Source organism: Lithobates pipiens, unplaced genomic scaffold (assembly GCF_037356315.1).
Source record: "Lithobates pipiens isolate NorthernLeopardFrog02 unplaced genomic scaffold, aLitPip1_a1.2 Scaffold_16, whole genome shotgun sequence".
NCBI lineage: Eukaryota > Metazoa > Chordata > Amphibia > Anura > Ranidae > Lithobates > Lithobates pipiens.
The window spans coordinates 209,220,638-209,247,300 of record NW_027507748.1 but is presented as its reverse complement, the minus strand read 5'-3'; the positions used below and the strand labels follow the sequence as shown (position 1 = coordinate 209,247,300).

Here is a 26,663-nt window from a genome sequence, read left to right as displayed (position 1 = left end):
CCAACCAGCGACATACCTGTATACCATTCTGGTACCGTTTTTACTTTTTAAGAGTTGATGGTTGGTGCTCTCTTGTATAAGCATTTCTAGTGGCCAACTAGCTGCTGGATTGCTTTTACAAGCAGCGGGAGGGGACATTCACGCCATTTTCAAAAAAAAAAAAAAAAACACACCCCACAAGCAACAGTGTAAAAAAAAAATAGAAATAATAGTAAAATTACGCAATTTGTTGCCATTGCACGAGCATGTGCAATTTTAAAGCGTTACAAGTTTGGTATCTATTTACTCAGCCTAACGTTATCTATTATATTTTATTCACGAACTGGGTTAGGCTTGTGTATTTTTGCATTACAATTCAAAAATGTTTTATTTTTTCCAAAAAAACTGTGTACTGCACAAATACCTTGTGACATAAAAAAATAAAAATAATTACTGCAAACCTAACCAAATTGTATTGTTATTATACAGGATTTATATAGCACCAACAGTTGGTGCAGCGCTTTACAAAATGAAGACAGACATACAGTTACAATACAATTTGGTACAAGAGGAATCAGGGGGCCTGTCCACTAAATTACAAATCTCAGAGGGAGGGTCAATTGATAAAAAAGGTAACAGCGGTGTTATAATTGTGTACAGTACTTGCATAGACCATTTGTATAAGGTAACCATTAGCTCAGAGATGCATGGGATCATATCTTGGATCCTCACGCAGCATGGTATTTTTAATAAAACATTAAACATTTGGAACCTAATTGGTACCAATGACAAACATTTGCGGATACTACTATAAACGTAGATACACATTGAGAAACATTTGAAATCCATCCCATATCTTGTAATATGTGAGGACTAAAATTAGAATGCTCTCCTGATATAATGATATCATTGGGAATTTTCTGCAGGCGTTTGCCTCCTTTACCCTCTGAGGGTGTCCTAAGCATGACTCCTTGCAAGCCTTATTGGTTCGAACTCTTTCCACCCTTGGGACACGAGTAGGTATGGAACCTCCGGGATCATCCATCGGTTTTATAAAAAATTCTGGCCAGGAGATCCCATTTCCCCTTCTAGTGGTAAATATTATTATTAATAATAATAAATATTATACACACTTTTTGACATTTGAGATGTTAAATATATCTCTCTAGCGCAAACCAAACCCTGAAGAAGACCACGTGAGTCAAAACGCGTCGGGAATTATCACAACATATGATGCTGCATTTCTTGTATCATGGAATGTTCTTGTTATGCCCTAACCGGGGCTTATATTTTAACTTCAACATGTTGTTGACTCTATTTTCTTAAAGTATTTTAATACAATCCCTTTTGAATCCGCCTATACTGCTGCTGTAAAGCCCCTTGGGGGGAACTTTCCTATATTGCTTGTTCCAGGGTGTGCAGTCTCAATACCTCTCTTATATGTGTCTTTTCAATGCGAGATAGAAAACCTCCTGCCTTTATACAACCACTATAATTAGAAGCAGGATAGACTTCTTTAATGAGAAGGGTTTTCAGGGATCGTCTAAAAATGGATAGATTAGGAGATAGTCAGACAGGTTGGGGTAGGGAGTTCCAAAGGATGGGAGAAGCTCTGGAGAAATCCTGGGAAACAAGCATGGGAGGAGGTGACAAGGGAGCTAGAGAGCAGGAGGTCTTGGGAGGACCGAAGAGAGCGGCTTGGTTGGCATTTTGAGACTAGGTTAGTGATGTAGCTGGGGGTAGAGTTGCTTTGTAAGCTGTTAGTACTTTGAGTTTTATTCATTGGGCGAGTGGAAGACAATAGAGGGATTGGGAGAGAGGTGTGAAGAACACTGAACAGTTGGTAAGGTGGATGAGTCTGGCAGCAGCAATCATGGACTGAAGCGGGGGGGGGGATAGTCTATGTAAAGGTAATCCAATGAAGAGAGGAGTTGCAGTGCAGTAGTTGAGGCAAGGGATAACCAGTTAGTGAATTGCAATCAGGCTCTTGCACTACATAACTTAAAAAAGTAAATCTAAAAGGAAATTGAGCAAAAACTTTACAATGTACATCCAGCTTTAGTAAATACAGTGCCTTGCGAAAGTATTTGGCCCCCTTGAACTTTTCAACCTTTTGCCACATTTCAGGCTTCAAACATAAAGATATAAAAATTTTATTTTGTGTGAAGAATCACCAACAAGTGGGACACAATTGTGAAGTGGAACGAAATCTATTGGATTTTTGAAAATTATTCGGCCCCCTTGTGTTAATACTTTGTAGAGTCACCTTTTGCTGCGATTACAGCTGCAAGTCGCTTGGGGTATGTCTCTATCAGTTTTGCACATCGAGAGACTGAAATTCTTGACCATTCTTCCTTGCAAAACAGCTCGAGCTCAGTGAAGTTGGATGGAGAGCGTTTGTGAACAGCAGTTTTCAGCTCTTTCCACAGATTCTCGATTGGATTCAGGTCTGGACTTTGACTTGGCCATTCTAACACCTGGATACGTTTATTTGTGAACCATTCCTTTGTAGATTTTGCTGTATGTTTGAGATCATTGTCTTGTTGGAAGATAAATCTCCGTCCCAGTTTCAGGTCTTTTGCAGAGTCCAACAGGTTTTCATCCAGAATGGTCCTGTATTTGGCTGCATCCATCTTCCCCTCAATTTTAACCATCTTCCCTGTCCCTGCTGAAGAAAAGCAGGCCCAAACCATGATGCTGCCACCACCATGTTTGACAGTGGGGATGGTGTGTTGAGGGTGATGAGCTGTGTTGCTTTTACGCCAAACATATCGTTTTGCATTGTGGGCAAAAAGTTTGATTTTGGTTTCATCTGACCAGAGCACCTTCTTCCGCATGTTTGGTGTGTCTCCCAGGTGGCTTGTGGCAAACTTTAGAGGAGACTTTTTATGGATATCTTTGAGAAATGGATTTCTTCTTGCCACTCTTCCATAAAGGCCAGATTTGTGCAGTGTACGACTGATTGTTGTCCTATGGACAGACTCTCCCACCTCAGCTGTAGTTCTCTGCAGTTCATCCAGAGTGATCATGGGCCTCTTGGCTGCATCTCTGATCAGTCTTCTCCTTGTCTGAGCTGAAAGTTTAGAGGGACGGCCAGGTCTTGGTAGATTTGCAGTGGTCTGATACTCCTTCCATTTCAAAATGCACAGTGCTCCTTGGGATGTTTAAAGCTTGGCAAATCTTTTTGTATCCAAATCCGACTTTAAACTTCTCCACAACAGTATTACGGACCTGCCTGGTGTGTTCCTTGGTCTTCATGATGCTCTCTGCGCTTTCAACAGAACCCTGAGACTATCACAGAGCAGGTGCATTTATACAGAGACTTGATTACACACAGGTGGATTCTATTTATCACCATCAGTCATTTAGGACAACATTGGATCATTCAGAGATCCTCGCTGAACTTCTGGAGTGAGTTTGCTGCACTGAAAGTAAAGGGGCAGAATAATTTTGCACGCACCACTTTTCAGTTTTTTATTTGCTAAAAAAGTTTAAAATTATCCAATAGATTTCGTTCCACTTCACAATTGTGTCCCACTTGTTGGTGATTCTTCACAAAAAATTAAAATTTTATATCTTTATGTTTGAAGCCTGGAATGTGGCAAAAGGTTGAAAAGTTCAAGGGGGCCGAATACTTTCGCAAGGCACTGTAAATCAACTGCTGAAGGTGTTATCTTGGTCTCAGACCACAGGACATAGTTCCAGTAATCCATGTCCTTACTCTGCTTCTCTTCAAACTATTTGCAGGCTTTCTTGTGCATCATCTTTTGAAGAGGATTCCTTTTGGGACGACAGCCATGCAGAACAAATTTGATGCAGCGTATGGTTTGAGCACTGACAAGCTGACCCCCCACCCCTTCAACCTCTGCACCAATGCCGGCAGCACTCATGCATCTATTTCCCAAAGACAACCTCTGGATATGATGCCGATTACGTGCACTCAACTTCTTTGGTCAACCATGGCGAGGCCTGTTCTGAGTGGAACCTGTTCTGTTAAACCGCTGTATGACCTCGGCCACCATGCTACCCCTCAGTTTCAGGGTCTTGTCAATCTTCTTATAGCCTAGGCCAGTGATGGTGAACCTCGGCACTCCAGATGTTTTGGAACTACATTTCCCATGATGCTCAACCACACTGCATAGTGCATGAGCATCATGGGAAATGTAGTTTCAAAACATCTGGGGTGCCAAGGTTCGCCATCACTGGCCTAGGCCTTCTTTATGTAGAGCAACAATTAATTATTTTTTTCATATCTTCAGAGATTTCTTTGCCATGAGGGGTCATGTTGAATTTCCAGTGACCAGTATGAGAGAGTGAGAGCATTAACACCAAATTTAAACACACCTTTTCCCCATTCACACCTGAGAACTTGTACCACTAACGAGTCACATGACACCGGACAGGTAAAATGGCTAATTGGGCCCAATTTGGACAATTTCACTTAGGGGTGTACTCACTTTTGTTGCCAGCAGTTTAGACATTAATGGCTGTGTGTTGAGTTATTTTGAGGGGACAGCAAATTTACACTGTTATACAAGCTGTACACTCACTACTTTACATTGTAGCAAAGTGTCATTTCTTCAGTGTTGTCACATGAAAATATATAATATTTTTACAAAAATGTGATGGGTGTACTCTTGTGAGATACTGTAAATTTACTTTAATTCTTTGGAAAAAAAAAAATTTTTTTTTTTAGTAATGGTGGCAATCAGCAAATTATTGCAGGACTGCGATAATGCAGCAAACAAATCAGACACCTGACACTTTTTTTTCGGAATCTGCGGCAATACAGTAATCAGTAGTAGTAGTCAAATGAATGGATAGAAGAAAATATTTAGAAAAATGTGTGTGGGGGGGGGGGGGGGGGGGGGGGGGTGGTGTGTGTGTATATTTTGCCATAATTATCATATAGTTTGTAGACGCTATAACTTTTGCACAAACCAATCAATATATGCTTATTGGGGTTTGTTTTCTACCCAAAATATGTAGCAGAATACATATTGGCCTAAATAGATGAAGCAATTCGATTTTTTTTTATTGGATAGGTTTTACAGAAGTAAAAAAATAAAATAAAAAAAATAAATAAAAATAAAAAATTGGGGTTCCTTTTCAAAACTGTCAGCTTTTTTTTGTTTACAGCACAAAAGAAAACCCACAGAGGTGATCAAATAGCACCAAAAAAAAGTTCTATTTGTGGAAAAGGGAACAATTTGATTTGCATACAGTGCCGCAGGACCGCACAATTGTCAGTTACAGTAACACAGCACTGTATCGCAATAAATGGCCTGGTCGGGGGGAGGGGGGGGGGGGTAAATCTTGTAGAGCTGAAGTGTATTCAGCCATCTTCACTGGCAAGAATAACACAACTAGCACTGCTCGTAGTGTCACAATGCATGGCACTTACAATCACAACTTCTCTAGAATGCTGGGAGTACACTGAGCTGCACATGCATGGCTGTCCGTGTACAAAAAAAATAAAGGCACATCTATATGTAATCAGCTTCAGGGTTATACCGCATGGTGGCTGTGTTTACATGCACAATACATTCTAATGCTAGGACCCGATACCAGTAGTAAACCTCCCTGCACTCCACTGCGAAAACCAATAATCTTTCCATAACTTCCTTACCTTGTACACGCCGCCATGCCCGTCTCCTCCCACCAGCTACAAGCCCTTGCCACACTCACAACCAGCCACCGGAGAGTTATAACCCCGCCCATTTCCGGGTTCACCACCAATAACAAACACACCCCGCTCTCACCTCCCATGTGTTCTCAGGTTCGCGTACCACGTTACAGCAGTGGCAGGAACACAGCAGTCGGAGTTTGATGACGTAAAAACTAGGCGCCGGAAAAGTGTGCTTCGGTTGTATGTAGAGCACCTGTGGTTTTTCCTTCATTTGTTTATCCACCGGTGTATTGTGAGACAGACGGGAAAATGATCGAACAGAACAAGAGGAAAGGGATGGAGCTGGTCGTTGCGGCGGCTAAAAAAGCCGAGGACTGAGCTGGTGGTATCGGTGAGTTGGTGAGCGGGATGAATGGCGAGCTCTCTATAGAGAACCTTTATGGTGTTGGTGAGCGAGGCTGCAGATCATTAAGGTAGAACTAGAGGCAAAACTGTTTTCACTTTGAATAGCGAAAGGAAGGGTTAGAAGCTCTACAGGGTTTTTTTTTTTTGCCACCTGTGTCCCCATTGGGGTAAATTTCCTCTCACTTCCTGTGAAGTAACCAAAGCAAGAAGTGAAAGTAAATCCCTTCAAAGTGAGGGAATTTAACCACTTGCCTACCAGACACTTTTGCCCCCTTCCTACCCAGGTCAATTTTGAGCTTTCAACACTGTCACTTTTAATGACAATTAGTCATGCAACAGTGTACCCAAACTACACTCTTATCTGATGGGCCTGCACTGATTAGTAGGTGCTGATAATCGGTGGGGGGGATTATCTGTGAAAACAGTGTCTTGACAGGATTGCTGATTAACGACTTTTCTTTCCGCCTGAAGGCACAGCGTGGGAGGAAAGAAATGCAGATAACCGGCAAGTCTGTTTACATGTGATTGGACACAGCTGATCACATGGTAAAGGGCCGCTAAGATTGGCCCTTTACCCCGATCTGTGATCAGCTGTGTCTGAAGGCCACAGTGGTCACAGAGTGTGCTGATGTGCGCCACAGCAGGATGTCTTTCAGCTATAGCATGGTCGACAAGTAGTTAAGGAACTATTATCCCCACTGGAGGATTTCCACTCCTAGTCTTGTTCTGGGAACAAATCAGAATTTGAGATTTTCTTTCACTCTCTGCAATAATGGTCACCTAGGACAGATGGGTAGAGTTAATCTCCCTGACAAGAGCACAGACAGCAATAAAAATCCAACAGTGGGTCTAATCTGTCTCCTTCTCTCACGCAGGGTGTATAACATATGCCCACAGAGGGCCGTGTTTTTTCCACACAGGGATACACAAGTGTTTTGTGCATCCCCATGCAGGCAGTCCCATTCATGTCATTTGGAACACAGCGGCTGCATATCCCCAATCTGACATCCATGCGGTTGAACGGCCCTGAATGCAAACTGTGTGTAGCGGATGACATTTTGGACAAAATGTCATACGCATGTAAATGTAGTTTTTGCCTCAGAACAGTAGGGGTTCTGAGGGTTGATTACATAGGTTGGCCTTAACATCAGTCTGGCCAGGCTGTATTCTGCCTGGTCATGTGAATGGTGAGGTGCACATGACAGGCCAGAACCAGGCCTGGTTGGATGTTTAGGTTTCAGCCTTCTCAGAACCAATCAGTGGGAGTGCCGGGGCCCGCTGAGGAGTCTGGGAAGGGGTACCCAAGAGGTGTGGGTCACATGTTTAGGGGGGAGGAGTTCGAGAGACACGTGTGGTTTGTTCTGGTTCCAGGACCGGGGTAGCCCCGTGAGGGGTCCCGGTCATGGGTGTTCGACACCCTGCAACATGTTCCTGTTAGTGGCCCCTGATAGACCTACCTGGTCTGGGGTAGGGATCCGTCTGTTCCTGAGTCTCAGACCCGGCTGGTCCGAGGAGCAGTAACTGAGGGAGGATTCAAGGTGTCTGGGTGTGCTTTTGGCTTGGAGAGGCACCACAGCTTGTGGAAGTGACCGGGGGAGGACTCTTCGTAGGAGGGCTGGCAAGTGGCATCCTGGGAAGTGCCTGGTTACTGAGTTGGGAAGGACATTGAGGAATTCACAATTTTCCAGTACCATTGAGGAGACGAGAAACGTTCCAGGTACTGAGGAAAAGGTTCCTGTTCACCTTTAGCTACAACTCGTCCACGTTCACAGGACTGTCTCAAGTTTTGAGTCAATCGTTGACTGCCATGATCTCTGGCTAGAGATCTGTTCAGCCTTGAGGTACCCAGCTGCAAGTGGCTACTCTCTGGGTGGAATTGGAGACTTTTCTAGACCTGCAGTTCAAGGTGCCTGAGTTCTTCACCTGTGCCCTTTGTTCCCACAAGACACTGTGTTATTGGATGTTATTACTGCAAAATAAAACCTTTGTTAAAAGACTTCATCTGTGTCAGTGTTCAAGTGGTTGGGTATCAACCCTGGGAACCCCTAGATGTGGAAGAGCAGGCTGAGAGAAGGTATCTGGTAAGCCCAACAAATCAAGGCCGCCTAGCAAGGGTGGAGGCCACTACATGTGTGTATCCCTGCGCAGGAAAATTTGGCCCTCCACAGGTGTACGCTTTAGTATGTCCCGTGTGAACAAAACCTTGCTTATACTTTAACCCCTTTTTTTTAAACAGAAAGGAGAAGGATTATAGCCTATGTCAAGATTGTCTTGGCCGTGTGGGTTAGCTACCCCAACGTTTTCTCTCGGGGCAAGAGTGACAGAGACAAACCACATTTTTAGGAGACTGGTGAAGGGTTCAAATGTCTGAAATGTTCTGGTGTCATCTTTTATTATTAACCAAACCAATGTGTATTGTATTGTGTGCACTAAAACTCTCTCCAAACAATTTGTGTTGAAAAAACGCTGCACAAATACAGTGTGACAAAAAAAATTGCAACGCTCACCATTTTATTCTCTAGGGCCTCTGCTTAAAACATATATAATGTAAGTCATTTTTCTTTTAGCAAGAAAAACGATTTTTACATGTATGACAGAACTGGCCTGGGAGTCAAGTTCTTAAAGAGGAAGTAAACCCTGATGGGTTTTACGTCCTCTTTTTGCTCCCCGTATAGCCTGCAAATTACTAGCATAATGGGCTAGTACGCATCACATATTTCCTTCTGGGCCACGGCCTCCAGCTCTGTGATTCGACGGAGCCGCGTGACATCACTCCCACGCATGCGCACAGTAACTGTGCACGCTAGGGAAGAAACGGCGCAGAGTTTCGTTTCTTGCCCACGCATGTGCTGTTCACTTTATCGGCGGACTACAAGTGAAATCTCCTAAACGTGCGACGTTTCCACTACCTATAGGTAAGCCTAGAATAAGGCTTACCTATAGGTAGAAGTCCCAAAAAAGGATTTACAACCAGTTTAAGGCAGGCCATACACAGTTCGAATCAAACCATGTATGAGCAAGCTGGATGTACCAAGTTGATCGATCAACTTGGGCACAACCAGCCCGCTTGATTTTAATTGCCATTATAGCTAGCGGCTATACCAACGCTAGCGATAATCATTGTCTTCTCACAGTGGGGACGGCTTGACATTCTGGCAACTAACCTCTTCAGAAAAGCCATCCTAATTATTTATTTTTGGCAAAGGTAAGTTAAACTTTTCCTGGTGCCAACATGGCAGGATACCATGCCATGGATTGGTGCTAGGAAAGAAAAATTGCGTAAAATATTTGATAGCATTTTCTGTTTTCCTGGCGCCAACATAGCAGCATACATGTGGTTAGTATGCTGCCATGGATTGGCACCAGGAAAGGAACTTTACATTAAGTATAAGAAACCATTTCCATTTTTGTCAATTAAGTGCCCATTTCCAACTCCCTTTTTTTTTTCAGGGACCACCAAGATCATCCAGTCTCCAAGCACCTATTATGCTGTTGTCAGGACACGAAGGGGAAGTTTATTGCTGCAAATTTCATCCCAATGGGCTCACACTGGCTTCGGCAGGATTCGACCGATTAATCCGTAAGCAAAAATAGTGACTGTTCTTTTTTCCAAAACCTAAAGCGTTTTTTTTTTTTTTTTTTTTTTTTTTTTTTTAACTATTACAAATTTTTATATATTAAATGGACAGTAGCATAATGGGGTCAGAGAGTAACTAAAAAAAAAAAAAAAAAAAGTTTTTTAGAAATTACATACTGTAGAAAGAGCCAACATTATTGTAGAAAAGCAAGCTGCTGAAGTTGCGATGGGAGGATTGGAAATCTTACAGGCTGATTACTGAAAGCGTTTACTATATAGGGATGTTGACATGACATACGGTTGCCTCCAGAAACGACTGCAATGCTTAAGTGATAATTGTTTGAGCCAACCAGAAAAAAGACATTTTGAAAAATGTTTAATTTTCTTGCAGTTCTGTGGAATGTGTATGGCGAATGTGACAATTATGCAACACTAAAGGTCATAGTGGAGCTGTGATGGAATTGCATTACAATACAGATGGCAGGTAAGTCAGCTATACTCGCATCACTCATAATGTTTTGCTATAAGGAATGCTATGGCAGAGATTGGTATCAATGTTTTTTATTTTCAGTTGCTGTATCGTTTATTTTAGACAACCAACATAGCCTTGCAATTATATATATATATATATATTATTATTATTGGAAATTTTAGAAAAGCAGCTGTTGCTGTTCTTAGCTACTTTGGTGCATAAATAAAGTTTCATTTTAAACTCCATTGCTGGGTGTACAGAAGCTATAGGTAAACTGCTAAAGTAACGAGATAATTTGCTGGCTTGTAGAAGATCTATCTTGACAATCCACATCGTCTCAAAGAAAAATGGTGAAAGTGTTGGACTCTATACAGAAGGTCTATTTCTGTTCTTCAGTCTTCAACCTCTCCTCCTCCTCTCTTCTGTAAATCATCATTGAGTTCAGACCATCTTGAATCAAGTTTGCTTTATGCTTGGTAGTTTGAATTTACAATACCGAAAGTAGTGGTGTTCTATATTCTCTGTGGAAGAGTAAGCCGATATGGAATAGTTCCCTGATTTCATTATAATTGTAACTTTTGTTAATGCTGAACTTCAGGTAGATATACAGAACACAAATGAATGCAATATAATATATATATTTAGAGCTGCACAATTAATCATTAAAAAAATTGTGATCTCGATTCAACCCCCCCCCCCCCCCCCCCCATATGATCTCTATTGCAGAGAATTTGCCAATTCTTTCATTTAACAAGTGGAGAAACTTATCTGCTCACTCAGTTGTGAAAAGAAAACATCAGGCAGTCTGCCAAGTTTTTAATATGAAACATTGTAACTAATTAGCTCTTGCTTCTTAGATCAAGGGGGGTACACTTCTGTATGAAGAGAAAAATCCAGGCAGTCTGGCAAGTTTTCAACATGTAAATGCAGGAAGTTTAACCACAACTTCTACTCATCTGATTCCTCCCGTTCCCCCCCCCCCCCCCCCCCCCCCCCCCCGGTGCCACAATTGGAACCTTTTCAGGGGGATGGGGGTGTAGATACCTGTATAATACAGGTATCTATCTGCACCCACTTCCGGGAATAGACTCCCACAGGAGTCGCACCCATTCGCTTCTGATTCCCTCACCTCGGATGGCGGGGCGGGAGCAGCAGCCGAGAGCCGAGCGATTAAAAGCCAGCAGCTGCAGTATTTGTAGCTGCTGGTTTTTAGTATTATTTTTTTATTTTTATATTAAGGTGGCCTCCCTCTGTTAAATTCTAAATCTTTTTCTGACACTTCTTTCTTAAGTTAAAATCATTTTTGTTTTTGCTCGAAAATTACTTGGAACCCCCAAACATAAAAAAATGTATATATATAATTTAGCTAGCAGAGACCCTAGGGAATAAAATGGCAATTGCTGCAATATTTTATGTCACACTATTTGCCCAGCAGTCTTTCAAACGCATTTTTTTGCGAGGGAAAATACACTTCAGTTAAAATAAAAAAAAAAAAAAAAAAAGTAGTTAGCCCTATTTTTTTTTTTTTTTTTTTTTTTTTTTTTTTTTTTTTTTTTTTTGTGAAAGATGATGTTATGCGGCAGAATCGTGATCTATCTTCTAAGCAAAAAAGATTGATTTTCATTTTAGCCAGAATCGTGCAGCTCAAATATTATTATATATTCTATATAAAAAAAAAAAAAAAATAATGTATTTCTTTATAAACCTCTAATGTATGTACCTGAATTTGACTTTGTAGTCTCTTGCAATCTGCCTGTAAAGCAACACTCTCTCACTAGGAGCAAGAGGGACAGTACTGGAAGACCATCAAGTGAGATGTTTGCAAATATGCAGACAACGAATATCTTGACGGGATGAGAAAGCAGAGTAAGAGACATAGCCTTGTCACCATGCTGCTTTTACTGGCCAAGCAGCAGGCTGGGGTTGGAGAGATGACACCATGTTCCTTAATTGTAACAGAGGATATGATGTCCATCTGGCTGTGATGAGGCTGTATGCAGCCATACACTGTGGTTCCTTTCTCTGACCCCAATGTTATGATGAATTCCGACGTAGGGGCCAGAGAATGGAACCACAGCATGTGTTGCAGAACACAGGCTTCTGACATTCCTAGAAGTGCTGAATGCTGAAGAGTCCGACAGAGACCGCATCTCTTGAACAGAGCTAGGGTAGGAGACACAAGGGATTTCCCTTTTTTATTTTTTTATCTATGTGACTGGCAATGACAGTTAGTTGATTGATGAAGGTGCCAATTTGTTTTTGAATGCCCATGTTCCAAGTCTGTCCATTCATATCCTTTGTTCATTACTTGCCCAGTCTAATCTGGAGTCATATGCACATACCTTTTTCTTGATCAGTGATTTGGCAAAAGGTAAACGAGGGTAACCACAAAAGCTGCACCCTCAAAAGCAAGAATGTTCTACAGGCATCACTAAATCGTGGTCCGGTTCTGGCCCTATTAGCCATACTACCCGGACCGCTGCCTCACCAAATAGTTGCATCCCTGCCGCCGGCTGCTGCTGCTATGTTTACAGCATGGCAGGCATGCACGGATCTGACCCTTCAATAGGATCACTTCACTGCCCCCTCCTCACACTGCCTGTCTAATTTACACAAGATGAGAAGCGCTGCCGCTCTGGACAACGGGCAGGACTTTTTAAGTTAAGTGGGTGATTAGTTGCTATGCAGCAATCGCTCACCTTTTAAATGTGAAAAGTCCTGTCTGTTCAGGGCTGCCATGCTTTTTGTCTTGTATGAATAAGGTAGGGCTCTGTGGGGAGGGGGGCGTTCTGTGCAGGACAAGAATCTACTATCGAGGGAGGGGGCAATCTATGATTTGGGGGAGGGGGTTCCTGAGATGAGGGGCCTGTGATGTGCACGGGAGGCTCTAATGTGGAGGATATCATGTGGAGTCATAGCACCAATATGACACTTGGACCTCTGCTAAAAGAAAAATATTCTGACCGGATCCCTATGAATTTTAATTCACTACCCCTGATGTAACGGTTCCATTTCCCTGTCTTGATATAAAGTTGGATGTTTTGTAAGTTCACAGTATAAAATGGCCTCCTTCAGATGGTGGAAAAGGAAGGACCGAAAAGCCCTTGCATGCACCTAATGCATGAATAGTCGGTTATATCATCACTTTTCTCTCTGAACAGAATCATTTTAACCAATATTTTATCTATTGATTATTTTTTTCTGTTTCTCTGCACAGCTTGCTGTTCTCTGCATCAACTGACAAAACCGTTGCAATTTGGGACTGTGAAACGGGAGAGCGAGTGAAAAGGCTAAAAGGACACACGTCATTTGTGAATTCCTGTTATCCTGCCAGGAGAGGTCCACAGCTCATTTGTACGGGCAGTGATGATGGGACAGTGAAGGTGAATGCAGCTGCACACAACTTTTATTGCTAGGGCCAAAGTCATTGTAAAATATATATATATAAATATATTATTTTTTTTATTTTTTTTTATTCTTGTGTGTTCTAAACATGTATTCTGCATGTTGGAACCTGTTATTAAACACCTCAATGTCTAACTGTATAATGCAGAGAGTCTTCACCAAACACGTTTTGACCTTGGTATAGTTAGAACCCCTAGGTGCACCTTTTACTAACCTCCTAAGAATACTACTTACCTGGCTGTCTTTTGCTGTATTCATTTGTGTCGCTGTCCTTGAACAAGTGCATGGATGAGAGAGTCAGCATGAAGTCGGAACCCCTGAAAGTGTGTGTGTGTGTGTGTGTGTGTGTGTGTGTGTGTGTGTGGGGGGGGGGGGGGGGTTTATTTTATCTATTTTTTTTTTTTTTTTTTTTTTTTTTTTTTTTTTTTTTTTTTTTTTTTTTTTTTCTTTTCAGAAGATGCAAGTTTGTTTGTAGGCTGTAGTTTACTATATTTAGTGTTCTTTGTGTTTGCATTCCTTTCCTTTTTTTTTTTTTTTTTTTTTATTTGTGTGACCAATCCTTATGTTTATGGCTGCACATTTCTTTTTATTCTGCTTCTACCAAGGCAGTGCCTCTAAAAGGCATGACAACAAAGCAACTAGCATTTTTAAAGAGGGGTCTGAAATCACCAACTCCTAATTATCAGTACAAGGTTTACATTACCACTTGCTGACCGCAATATGTATATACATTGCAGGTTGCAAGTGGCTTACCGGTATTATGGCTTAGGATATCAGTATCGTCTCTTGAGCTGCTGGAATGCTTTCAGATGCAGCGGTAGGGGATGTCCCCCATCCCATCCTGTCACTTGCTGGTGTTTCTCGGGCGATGTGGCCAGCTGCTCCCGTAGGCGATCAAAAAGGAGATCCTCTCTGATTGGCCTTGGAGGACTGGAGAGATGTCGGCCTGAATGTCTGTCCGTTCCCCCCCCCCCCCCCCCCTGTTTAGCTTTTATAGGTAAAGGACAGATTTGGGGGTCTTTTTGACTCCAGCTCTCTCCATAAAGAGGACCTGTCACCCTTATTAATATTACAAGGGATGTTTACCTTCCTTTTGTAATGGGAATAAAATTGATCAAAAATTAGGGACATTGTAAAAATAAAATGAAAGCACCCCCCATCCCTCCATGCTCCTGTGCAGAAGCGGACACATACGTTAGTTGCACCTGCATATGTAAACTGTGTTCGCATCACACATGTGGGATATCGCTGTGAGCGTTAGAGCAAGAGCAATAATTCTAGCACTAAACCTCCTCTGTAACTCTAAACAGGTAAACTGTAAAGATTTTTAAGTATAGTTTGTCACCATTCACGAGTGTGGGTGTTTTTTTTTGTTTTTTTCTTCTAGCAGAAAATACTGATTTTAAACTTGTAACCAAAAAGTGGTTAATAAATACAAATGGAACAAAGGCCTGTGTGAACTTAAATCAGTGAAGGCAAAATACTGGACAAATGTAACAGGTGGATAGAAGTCTTGTGCCGTGTAAACACGGCTGGACTTTTCGACAGCAAAGGTCCGATGGAAAAAATCCGTCGGATAATTCGACCGTGTGTGGGCTTCATCGGACCTTTGCTGTCTCAAAATCGGATGGACTTTAGATTTAGAACAAGTTTCAAATTTTTCCAACTGACTCGCGTCCAGTCGAAAATTCAGTTCGTCTGTATGCTAGGCCGACGGACGAAAACCGACGCTAGGGCAGCTATTGGCTATGAACTTCCTTATTCTAGTCCGGTCGTACGGCATCATGGTCGAATCCGTTGGACTTTGGCGTGATTGTGTGTGTGTCCAAGTCCGTTCGTTCGGAAAGTCCATCAGAAGTCCACCGAACCTAGTCTGCCGGAAAGTCTGGTCGTGTTTACGCAGCATAAGGTAACCAAATAAAGTTGTGAACCTAAGGCCTGGATGTTTGTCAATAGAAAATGACATCCTTGCGTTTAGGATGGGAGAAAGAACTCTAAAATATAAATAATTTTTCAGATTTATCTTGTTTTTTTTTTGTTTTGTTTTCATGGTTTAATGTTCTTTATTACAGCTTTGGGACTTCAGGAAAAAGGCAGCAGTGCAGACTTTCCAAAATACATATCAAGTATTAGCTGTTACTTTCAATGACACAAGTGACCAGATTATCTCAGGAGGCATAGATAATGACATAAAGGTAAGGATCATTCTATCGGTTACTCAAATAATGGTGGTAATCTCCAGCAAGTAATTTATTTTTTAATTAAATTTTTTTATTATTATTCTATGAGCTATAGTGCAGAGCTGGCTAATTTTACAGCAGAGCCAAAGACTTTGTAAAGTCTTCTGTCTTTTCTGAGATCAGCCATTGAGAAGGAATATTTAGAGTTGCTGCCACAAATACTTTTCCAATATGCTGCCACACCATGCCACCTGTGTAGCTGATTTTATATGAGAGTTAACGCTTCACACATCTGATTTTAGTTTGGTGTGCTAAGGGACATATTTAATTGAACAACCTTCCATGCTGTAAGATGGTTGGTTGATTTATTTATTTTCAAATTTTTTTTCTAGGTTTGGGATCTAAGACAGAACAAGCTGATGTATACAATGAGAGGTCATGGTGATTCTGTGACAGGCCTAAGTCTTAGTTCTGAAGGTTCTTACTTGCTCTCAAATGCAATGGATAATACAGGTATTACAAACTTTAAAATATGGAGGGATGTTGACAAGGGCAATGCTGGATAATTAATGTGTGGTATAAGCCGTATACTTTTAAATCTACCAGTGAGACTTCTTTGGAGAGCAACTGATAAGCAAGTCCGATTGCTTTCCAGTTTGGTTTATTCAATATAGGAAAATCATCAGGAAAGGGCAGACACCCTCCTCCTATTGCTGATATAAATCTAGAATTAATCAGGGCACCATTTAATTGCTTCTTAGGCAGCTTACAACATAAGCTACAAGCAATATTTGCTTTTACTTGGTAGTAATGAGGAGGCTTGGTCATATTTTTCTCACTTAACCACTCGCATCCAGGCCAATTCTGACATTTCTCTCCTACATGTAAAATTCCTAACTTTTTTGCTAGTAAATTACATAGAACCCCCAAACATTATATATGTGTTTTTTAGCAAAGGCCCTAGAGAATACAATGGCGCTCGTTACAACTTTTTATCTTGCACGGTATTTGCGCAGCAATTTTTCGAATGTTTCATGCTTATTAAAAAAAAAACAGTAAAGTTAGCCCAATTTTTTTGCATAATGTGAAAGAGGAGGATATGCCAAGTAAATAGATACCCAACATGTCATGCTTCAAAATTCAAAAATCCCCATAGGCGACGCTTAAAATTTTTTTTACTGGTTACATATTTTGGGTTACAGAGGAGGTCTAGGGCTAGAATTATTGCTCTCGCTCTAACGTTCGCGGCGATACCTCACATGTGTGGTTTGAACACCGTTTTCATATGTGGGCGGGACTCACGTATGCGTTCGCTTCTGTGTGCGAGCTCACGGGGACAGGGGCGATTTTTAATTTTTTGTTTTAATTTTTTTTTTAGTTTTACACTTAAAAAAATTTACTTTTATTCCTATTACAAGGAATGTAAACATCCCTTGTAATACGAATATGGCATGATCGGACATATTTACAGTGAGATATGGGGTCAATAAAACCCCATATCTCACCTCTAGGCTGGGAAGAATAAAAATAAAAAAAAAAAAAAAAATTAATTTGAATACAGAGGCCGGGCGTGACGTCTTAACATCGCGCCCGGCCTCCGAACGGTCATAGAAACTCCGGGGACGATCTAGTCCGCCGGAAATCTCTATGGTAACTTGCTGGGGCCGGCGGATCCTGTGACCGACTCACCGATGGAAACGGTGAGTCGGTAGAAGCACCGGAGGGCGGCAGGAGGGGGGGGGGGGGGCGTCCGCTATGATCGTTCTTATGGTGCAGGGAATCGCCGGCTGAAAAACGGCAATATCTGAAGTCTGTGGCCTCAGGCATTATTTAGATATAACCACTGAAAGCCCATGACGTCAATAGACGTAGTGTGGGCACCAAGTGGTTAAGGTAATGTTTCAGTATTGGCAGCATTTATGTGTAGCCAAAAGAAATCTTTTATACAAGCAACAGCCACTCACCGGCCACTTTATTTGGTACACCTGTTCAATTGCTTGGTAACACTAATTGCTAATCAGCCAATCGCATGGCAGCAACTCAATGCAATTAGGCATCTAGACACGGTGAAGACTACTTGCTGAAGTGTAAACCAAGTCTCAAAATGGCAAAGAAGGGATTTAAGTGACTTTGAACGTGGCATGGTTGTTGGTGCCGGATGGGCTGGTCTGAGTATTTCAAAAATTGCTGATCTACTGGGATTTTCACACACAACTATCTCTGGGGTTTACAGAGAAAGGTCCAAAAAAGAAAATATCCAGTGAGCAGCAGATGTGTGAACGAAATGCCTTGTTGATTTTCAGAGGCGAATGACCGGTTTGAGATGATAGAAAGGGAACAGTACCTCCCAAATAACCACTCGTTACAGCCAAAGTATGCTATCTCTGAATGCACAACACGTCGAACCTTGAAACAGATGGGCTACAGCAGCAGACCACAGCGGGTGCCACTCCTGTCAGCTAAGAACAGGAAACTGAGGCTACAATTTGCACAGGAAAACTGGACAATAGATTGGAGAAACGTTGCCTGGTCTGAGTGTCGCTTTCAGCTGCAACATTTCGAGGGCAGGGTCGGAATTTGGTCTAAACAACATGAAGGCATGCCTTGTATCAATGGTTCAGGCTGGTGGTGTAATTGTGTGGGGAATATTTTATTGGCACACTTTGGGCCCCTTAGTACCAATTGGCATTTTTAATGCCGTGGCCTACCTGAGTATTATTGCTAACCACGTCCATCCCTTTATGGCTACAGTGTACCCATCTTCTGATGGATACTTTAGCAGGGTAATGTCACAAAGCTCAAATCATCTCAAACTGGTTTCTTGAACATGACAGTGAGTGCACTGTACTCCCAATGGACTCCACAGTCACCAGATCTCAATCCAATAGAGCGACTTTAGGATGTGGTGAAATGGGAGGTTTGAATTATGGATGTGCAGCTGACAAATCTGCAGCAACTGCATGATGCTATCATGTCAATATGGACCAAAATCTCTGAGGAATGTTTTCAACACCTTGTTGAATCTATACCACAAATTAAGGTAGCTCTGAGGGCAAAAGGGGGTCTAACCTGGTACTAGCGAGGTGTAACTAATAAAGTAGCCAGTGAGTGTAGCCAAAATAAGAGAAGCTTCTTAAAGAGGAAGTAAACCCTGATGGGTTTACTTCCTCTTTTTTTCCCTGCAAAGGTAAAGCATAATGGACTACTATGCATCGCATAGTAGCTCATTATGTGTCACTTACCTGACACAGGAGCCAGCGAAGTCGCAACTGATCCCTGTAGTCCGCCGCATCCATCTTGCTGGTGGCGTCTCGCAGCTCTGACCAATGACAGCGGCGAAGCCGCGATGACGTCACTCCTGCGCATGCGCACGGGAGTCGCGTCTCGCAGCTCCGCCGCTGCCATTCGGCGAAGCCGCGATGACGTCACTCCCGCGCATGCGCACGGGAGTCGACAAATTAGGCAAATCCATTCTTGGACTTGCCGCATTTAGTGCGCCTGCGCGCCGCTGTCTACGGCGCATGCGCCGTAGACATTGGTGCCCATTTTCGGCCAAATATCTCCTAAACCATATAGGTTTAGGAGATATTGCTTGGACCTACAGGTAAGCCTTAATCTAGGCTTACCTGTAGGTCAAAGTGGTTTGAAGGGGTTTACTTCCTCTTTAAAGTAGTCCAGTTGTACCACACTCTCTCTGAAGTAAATTCAGGAACTTAAGGGATAGTCTGACCTCCAAATAAAGAGATCTATATACACCTATCGTAAGCCACTCAAGGTTTCCAGATCTCCGTGCCCACCACTTCAATTTTGTCAACTATATCTACTTCTTATTACAGCAATTGTAGAGAAAAATGAATGATGTTCCAGGTCTCTCCCCTCACCAGAGCATCAAATCCTGAGCTAATGTTCCAAAAGCATGATTATGCAGATCATTTACAGATTTATTAAAATGGAGTAGTCAAAATGCACACTTCCAGTATCTAGTTTAGCAACAATAGGAGCTGCCATCGCCACTGCCTGGTAGTCTTGGACCCTTTTCACACTGAAGGCGCTTTTCAGCTGTTTAAGCACTAAAAATAGCACCTGTAAAGCGCCTGTCAAGTTTCACACTGGGGCGGTGTGCTTGCAGGACCAGGGGGAGAAAAAATTCCTGCGAGCAGCGTCTTTGGGGTGGTGCAGGAGCTCTGTATAAACCGCCCCTGCCATTGACATCAGTGGGCAGCGCTGCCAAATCACTTCAGCCGGGACACTTTGCAGGCGGGTTTAACCCTTTCCTCGGCCACTAGTGGGGTCAAAAGTGCCCACTAAAACTAGTGCTCTTATTCAACATGCATTAGTAGCATCTGACAAAGGCATGTCCCCCCCCCCCCACTTTTTTTTTTTTTTTTTTTACTTAAAAAAATAAATAAATAAAAATCGGCATGCATCGGTCATATCTATCATCACCATTACTTAGCTGAAATACACTGGATTCTCAAAGTTCGAACTGTATTTGCTATTTTATTTTAATAAACTTGAAAAATTACCTGCACAGTCAGAATATTTTTGTTTCCTACTAGGCTTTTGCTGAAAAAAGTAAAATGCAGAGATTTTATGTTCTGGTGGTCAGTGACAGAAAAGTGGTGAGACCTGCCCAGTTGTCTTTTGCTATTAAGTTTCTCACTGTCACCTCCTCTCCACAACATGGGGGGGGGGGGGGGGATGTTTTGGAGTACAATTGGAGCTAGAGAATTTAGGAAGGCTAGTTAGACTCCTTGAAGAGTGCATAGGACACACATGTGACTTGAAAGTGAACTTTTGTGTATATTATTTATAAATAATTTTTTTTTTTTTTTTTTTTTTTTTTTTTTTTTTTAGTTCGCATATGGGATGTTCGCCCATTCGCCCCAAAAGAAAGATGTGTAAAAATTTTTCAAGGAAATGTGCATAATTTTGAAAAGGTTAGTGACTTTCATTGCTTCATTTACCCTTCTGTGGTGTGACAAATGTATGACTGACTTTTATTTTTTTTAATTAGAATCTGTTGCGTTGTTCCTGGTCTTCAGATGGCAGCAAAATAGCAGCTGGATCAGCAGACAGGTAAAGGACTTGTGTACCACTGCTTTTGTCTTTAATGACTTTGCTCTCCTTGGTACCAATCACCCTTTCCTTTTTTGCTTTTGTGAAGGTTTGTGTATGTTTGGGACACCACATCCCGCAGGATTATATATAAGCTTCCAGGCCATGCAGGCTCTATCAACGAAATTGCGTTCCATCCTGAAGAGTCCATTGGTAAGTTTTGTGTGTGGGTTTTATTATTTTATTTTTTATTTTTACTTTTTTACCCAACAGTCAGTAAATGGACACCAAATTAAAAGTTTTGGTGGGAACAATTTGGCTGAAATACACACATGTGAACTTTCTACCCAACTACCATAATATTTGAACATGTTAATATTGTCTTTGCTAACTCTTGTTGGAGCTTTTAAAGCTGTCCACAGCATTGTTTGCCTTCCACATTTTAACCATCTTATGATTCAAAAAATGGTAAATGATTATCTCACAGCCCATACTCCTACGGAGTACTGGGGAGGCACAGTGTTATACCTGCATAGGCACATACTGTATAAGAGGACATACAACACTGCTGTGCACTAAAAAAAAAAATAGGGCGGCCCACTCACTGTACAAGCATGGCTAGGAAACATAGTCTAGTTGTTTCTCCCTGACCATGCATGCAAAGTCAGCAAAAGGGAAGGACTATCTAACCACACCAGCTATTAGATTAACATTATTTACTGTTTTGTTTTTGGTAGGTACAGAAAAGTGTTGCTTGTATCACTAGTAATACTACTTAAATTATTGAAACCAAGAGATTACGAAGGGAGGAAAAGTGGGCTTTATATTTTTTTTTTTTTTTTTTATCAATTATGAGTTCATTAAGCCTTTTCCCCTTTTTTACTTTGTAATGGCTGAAAAGTGTTTATATATACAATGTGCAACCTTAAAAAAAAAAAATGGCTCCACATGCACATATCCACAAAATTTTCAAACAAAAATTGGTTTAGAAAACCAGTGCTTTTCCAGGAAAGGTGAAATGTCTCAGCATGAAGTTTTGGACAACACACAATAGTGAAATGCTTATAGGACTTTTCAGCCTTAAAGGTGTGTGTGTGTATAATATATATAAATTATAAATTCTCACCTCCCCCAATGGCTGTTGCTAGGGGGTCCCTTGTAGTCTGCCTCTACACCCCCCCCCCCTTGTCAATCATCTGGGGCATGTGACAGGTCCCAGATGATTGCTCGGCCAATCACGGCACCACTCGCACATGCACAGTGGGTGCCGAACGGAGTGGCTGACGAGCGGCGATTTGATCCTCGCATCGCTGGTCCCTGGGACAGGTAAGTGTCTGATTATTAAAAGTCAGCAGCTGCAGTATTTGTAGCTGCTGACTTCATTATTTTTTTTTTTTTTTTTTTTAGATGAGAACACCACTTTAAAGAATTGAAATATTGTGTGTGTGTGTGTGTGTGTGAGAGAGAGAGAGAGAGAGAGATATAGACATAGATATATATGTATGTATGTACATTTTTGTCCCATCTGGTAACTTTAATAATGTGAAAAAATGCTGATAACTCTCTAAGGTTTTTAAGAAAATTACACCCATCCTATTGTCTAGCGATTCCCCAGAATGTTGTGTGAATTTTGTCCTGTCACCCTATCTAGCAGAAAATATAGGACATAATGATAAAGGACACTAGCTTATTGTTGAAGCCCAGATATCAATTGTTCTCACTAAATAGCCAAGCTATTCAAAAGTTCCTTTGTCAGGCATTACAAAAAAAAAAAACTCATTAGGTTCAAGTTGGTAGTTTAAGGGGAGGGTTGGGCTGTGATTTATTTTTCCTTCTATGACTGTGTACTGTTATGAAGACCAGCTTTAATTAACATTGCACAATTGTTTGACTTTTTTTTTTTTTTTTCTTTTACTTTACAGTTTTATCTGCTTCCAGTGATAAAAGACTATATATGGGAGAAATCCAATGATCAAGCAGCAATTCACAGATCCATTAGCGTACTGTTCCCTTTGTATAAACTGACCCAGAGGACTGTTTTAAAAGAGTGTGTGTTCATTGTTTGTTCTTATTTGTCTTCATATATTTGCTTATCATTTTGTACTTGGAACACTCTGATCTTAGTAGAAACTAAGGCATCATGATTCTTTTTGAGCCATCTATAAGTCATCATCCCCATGTAAATAGATATGCCCAGTTGCTGGGTACTATGCTATGTCATTTCTTGGGGTCAGCCAATGTTAATAGTGTTCACATAGGTATCCAACTTTTTAATTTTTTTTTTTATTTTGTATGAAAAGTTTTTAATACAGTTATGTGAACTGATATGGTGTGTCTTTATATACTTTTTTTCTATTGACAGTTGATCACTATGCTACGTACTTTGAGCTTTAGTTGTAAATAAATCAGAAGAAATGTAAAAAAATTATTCAAATTTAAAAACTATGCTGAAAACGTGATATAAAGGCGTCCTAGACTTTTGTACACGATCCACAGCCAACTGGGTCCTGTGTTGCAAAGTATTCCACCACGGAATTTTTTCTCATGAGTGAGTTTATAGTGTTCACTGCAGACAAGTTCACACTTGGGGGCCAGCAAGTCAGTAAACAGGAGCACATTCAGTGGTGGGACTCTGCAACATAGGACACAGCCAGCTACAACTTTGCAATTAAATATCACCATGGCTCATGTACAAAAGTCTGATCCCTGAATATCATGTTTACAGCAGTGGGAGGAGCGCAGCGCAATGAATGAACTTAGTTGTTATACTACTGGGCAATGGTTTTGCGCAGAGTAGCTTTAGTTCTCCTCTTCTCCCCTGCGCTCCAGGCCCCTCCACCTACTTGCCTATTGCCCCCCATAGTAAGCAACAAGCTTCCCCTTGTTCTCTCCTCATTCACTAACTGGCTGTGATCGACTGTAGTGGGAGCCACTGGCTACTGCTGCTGTCTCAGCCAATGAGGAGGGAGAGACGTGAAAGCTGAGGCTCTCACGCACATTGCTGGATCAAGATGGGGCTCAGGTAAGGGTGTGTTTTTTGTTTTCCTTCATGCATAAAAGTCTATCGATCCACTTCAATACAATCACTACCAGCAGCTATAGCTGCCGCAGCCAACATTGTATTCTGACAGCTGGAAAACCTCCCGCTTTATTTTATTTTCACCTGGTTATCCAGCTAGTAAGTCTGTTGAAAAACAACAGAACAAGCTGTCCTGGAGTTTGAATTCACTTTGTTAGTGTATCTAAACTCTCCCCTCTCCCCTCCCCCCTCCAGATTAACAATGCTGCTGTCCAAAGGTTCCCCTGTGCTCCTTCATCCAGAGTGGGAACACTCTAATACAGAAGGTCTATTACTGGCCAGATAGCCAGGTCAAAACAGGGGAATAAAGCCTAAAAAGAACACTTGCATCTAATGATTGGTAAGCTGCAATATATTATATATTTTTTTTTTGTTTTGGATAGGGCAATGATACATTTTCAACCATGCAAATATTCTGTAGATAGGATTTCTAGATGCAAATTCAGACTGTTGAGTTGTACTTTCACCCCCTTGGTTATTTGCTGACCTGGAATGAGTAGGTGAATGTTAGATGCCCTGACATGTTACTGGCTGTATGCTAAATGCTATTTTTGTTTTTGTCTTAAAATCCATTGTTGGATACAGGAATTAAGACTGTTGGTTTATACTACTACCTCCAACAGGATTTGATCACTGTCAAACAAACTGGCGGGGGGAAAAAAAAACAGCCTGGTCTACCTTCCTACTACCAGCATGCCTTTAGTATATTTTTTTTTTTTTAGATATTTATACAAACGTATTAGTCAAGGCATCCAAGCATTTTCCAAAGGGAGAAAAGAGAATAAAAACATCAACACAAGCAAATTTTTATTTTTATTTTTTTAAGCTAGCATTTTATTTTTTTTTCAATCAAAATTTCTCTGCAAGCTGCCGAACTAGTCTTTATAAGCAGCTATCGATATTGGCAGCTCCTCCCCCACTAGCTTTGAGCATTGTGGCAAGACTTGGATTTGGATGTGTGTGGGGTTAGCCTTGAATGAGACCTTTGAGCACTGGGCCCTGCATTGTGGCACTGTTTAGACCTGACCAAACTGTGCTAATTTGCCACAAAGTACTTTCTGGATCCAGAGCAGTGGCAAAGTTTTTTGAGGTGTGACCTTATTGCCAAAGACTCACTTTGAAGGGGCCATGTGGGCTGAGCACCAGGAGCTATTTTTGTGCTGGGCACCATTTGAAAATCCAGCCACCAACCATGCAACTGCTTTTTAATGACCACTTTTAGACCAAGTACTGCTATGCCACTTTTATTTTGCCTCGCAGGCCAAATGTTGCGGCCACTCTTCCTTTTTTTTTTTTTTTTTTTTATTTTTTTGTTACATTCGCATTTGTCGCATTCTCTAATTAAGAATAAATTCCTCAGGTGTGGTGTTATCCTTTTAGGGACTAAAGAGGCCCAGCATCTAACAGAGTATTGAAGGCTGAAGGTTCAGAAGTCGCTAATCCTGGGAGTGGAAGCATTCTTATGCTTATTTTTTTGTGTCATCCTAATACAAAAATAAGTGCCAAACATTTGTGATTGCAACAATTTTCTGGGTGAAATGGTGCATTATCTGACAGAAATGCAGGTGTGCCAATATTTTTGGCATTGACTGTAGGATGTTTTCTGTGCTATAAGTTATGACAATGAGTCAGAAACTGAAAAGCCCCATACACACGTAGCAGACTATCCGGCGGACTTTCCGAATGAGCTACCTGCCCACACATGGTACTTTTGCGGCGTACTAAGTCCGCTGTACTTTTAAAAAGAACGGACTCGCCCACACACACACGGAGGAAAGTGCGCTCATTTTGAGCGCGTCTCCAGGTAGCCTGGGGCCAGCGAAGGAGGCGTCACTGGCCCCGTCACCTGGTATGGACTTAAAGGGGAATCCCTATGCCGAAAAATCGGCGTGGGGGTCCCCCCCAGGTCCATATCAGACCCTTATCCGAGCACGCTACCGGGCCGGCCAGGAAAGGAGGTGGGGATGAGCAAGCGCCCCCTTTCTGAGCCTTACCAATCCGTGTGCCCTCAACATGGGGGGGGGGGGGTACCTTGTCCCCATGTTGATGAGGACAAGGGCCTCTTCCCGACAACCCTGGCCGTTGGTTGACGGAGTCTGCAGGCGGGGGGCTTATCGGAATCCGTGAGCCCCCTTTAATAAGGGGGCCCCCGGATCCCAGCCCCCCACCCTATGTGAATGAGTATGGGGTACAGTGTACCCCTACCCATGCACCTGTGGAAAAAAAGTAAAAATAAAACACAACACACAAGGGTTAAAATAGTATATTGCACAGCCCTGGGGGTCTTCTCGCCGGACTCCTCCGCTATCTTCTGCTCTTTTGCTAGCTCTTTCACTAGTGGAGGAGCCCGGCTTTCTTCTTCGCCGCCCTTTTCTTCCGACTTCAGGGATCTTGTTCCCCTCTTTGTTTCTTCTTGCCGGGCTACTGCGCCTTCTTCTAGCTCTTTTGCAAGTGGCGGCCCTGTCTTCTGTTGCCGTCTTCTGTTCTTCTCTTCTGGAGATGTTGCCTCGTCGCTGTCTCCGGTCACAATGACAGGCGTGCAGCGACTTGTATAGGGACATCACTGGATGATGTCCCCGCTCATTATGATGTCACAGTCCCAGAGGATGCTGGGACTGTGACATTATAATGGGCGGGGACATCATCCGGTGATGTCCCTATATAAGTTGCTGCGTGCCTCTCACCAACCATTGCGGAGATGTAGTCCAGGGGCTGTTGGTAGAAACTGTATAGGGTAGAAATCTTTATTTTACCCAGATTGATATCTTAAAAGCATGTCCAATGAATTCCCCCAGTCCTTATGTAAAAATAGTTTTAATTGTTGACGTAATATAGGTTTCCAGTTCGAGCCACTTTAAAATTAGAAATTTTCTGGGGCC

At 41.9% G+C, this 26,663-nt stretch overlaps 2 protein-coding genes across 3 annotated transcripts in view; one reads left to right on the top strand and one right to left on the bottom strand.

Moving 5' to 3' along the window:
• ZCCHC17 (zinc finger CCHC-type containing 17) overlaps positions 1-5,728 on the bottom strand; it is a 49,201-nt gene extending 43,473 nt beyond the window's left edge. The window contains exon 1 of one of the 2 annotated variants that reach the window (XM_077480962.1): positions 5,609-5,728. The gene's annotated coding sequence lies outside the window, so the exon portion shown is untranslated. Of the gene's footprint in view, positions 1-16; positions 126-5,608 lie in introns of those variants that run through there. The other variant, XM_077480963.1, reaches the window with a different exon arrangement.
• A 53-nt stretch (positions 5,729-5,781) lies between these two features.
• Positions 5,782-23,030, top strand: LOC143982331 (U5 small nuclear ribonucleoprotein 40 kDa protein-like). Its single transcript, XM_077480961.1, is given in 12 exon segments — positions 5,782-5,968; positions 5,970-5,999; positions 9,464-9,593; positions 9,982-10,020; positions 10,023-10,074; positions 13,280-13,445; positions 15,540-15,662; positions 16,040-16,160; positions 20,505-20,587; positions 20,665-20,726; positions 20,815-20,918; positions 22,628-23,030. Coding segments are annotated over 12 exon segments (1,011 nt in total). The 5' UTR covers positions 5,782-5,917; the 3' UTR covers positions 22,678-23,030.
• Positions 23,031-26,663: the final 3,633 nt, after the last annotated feature.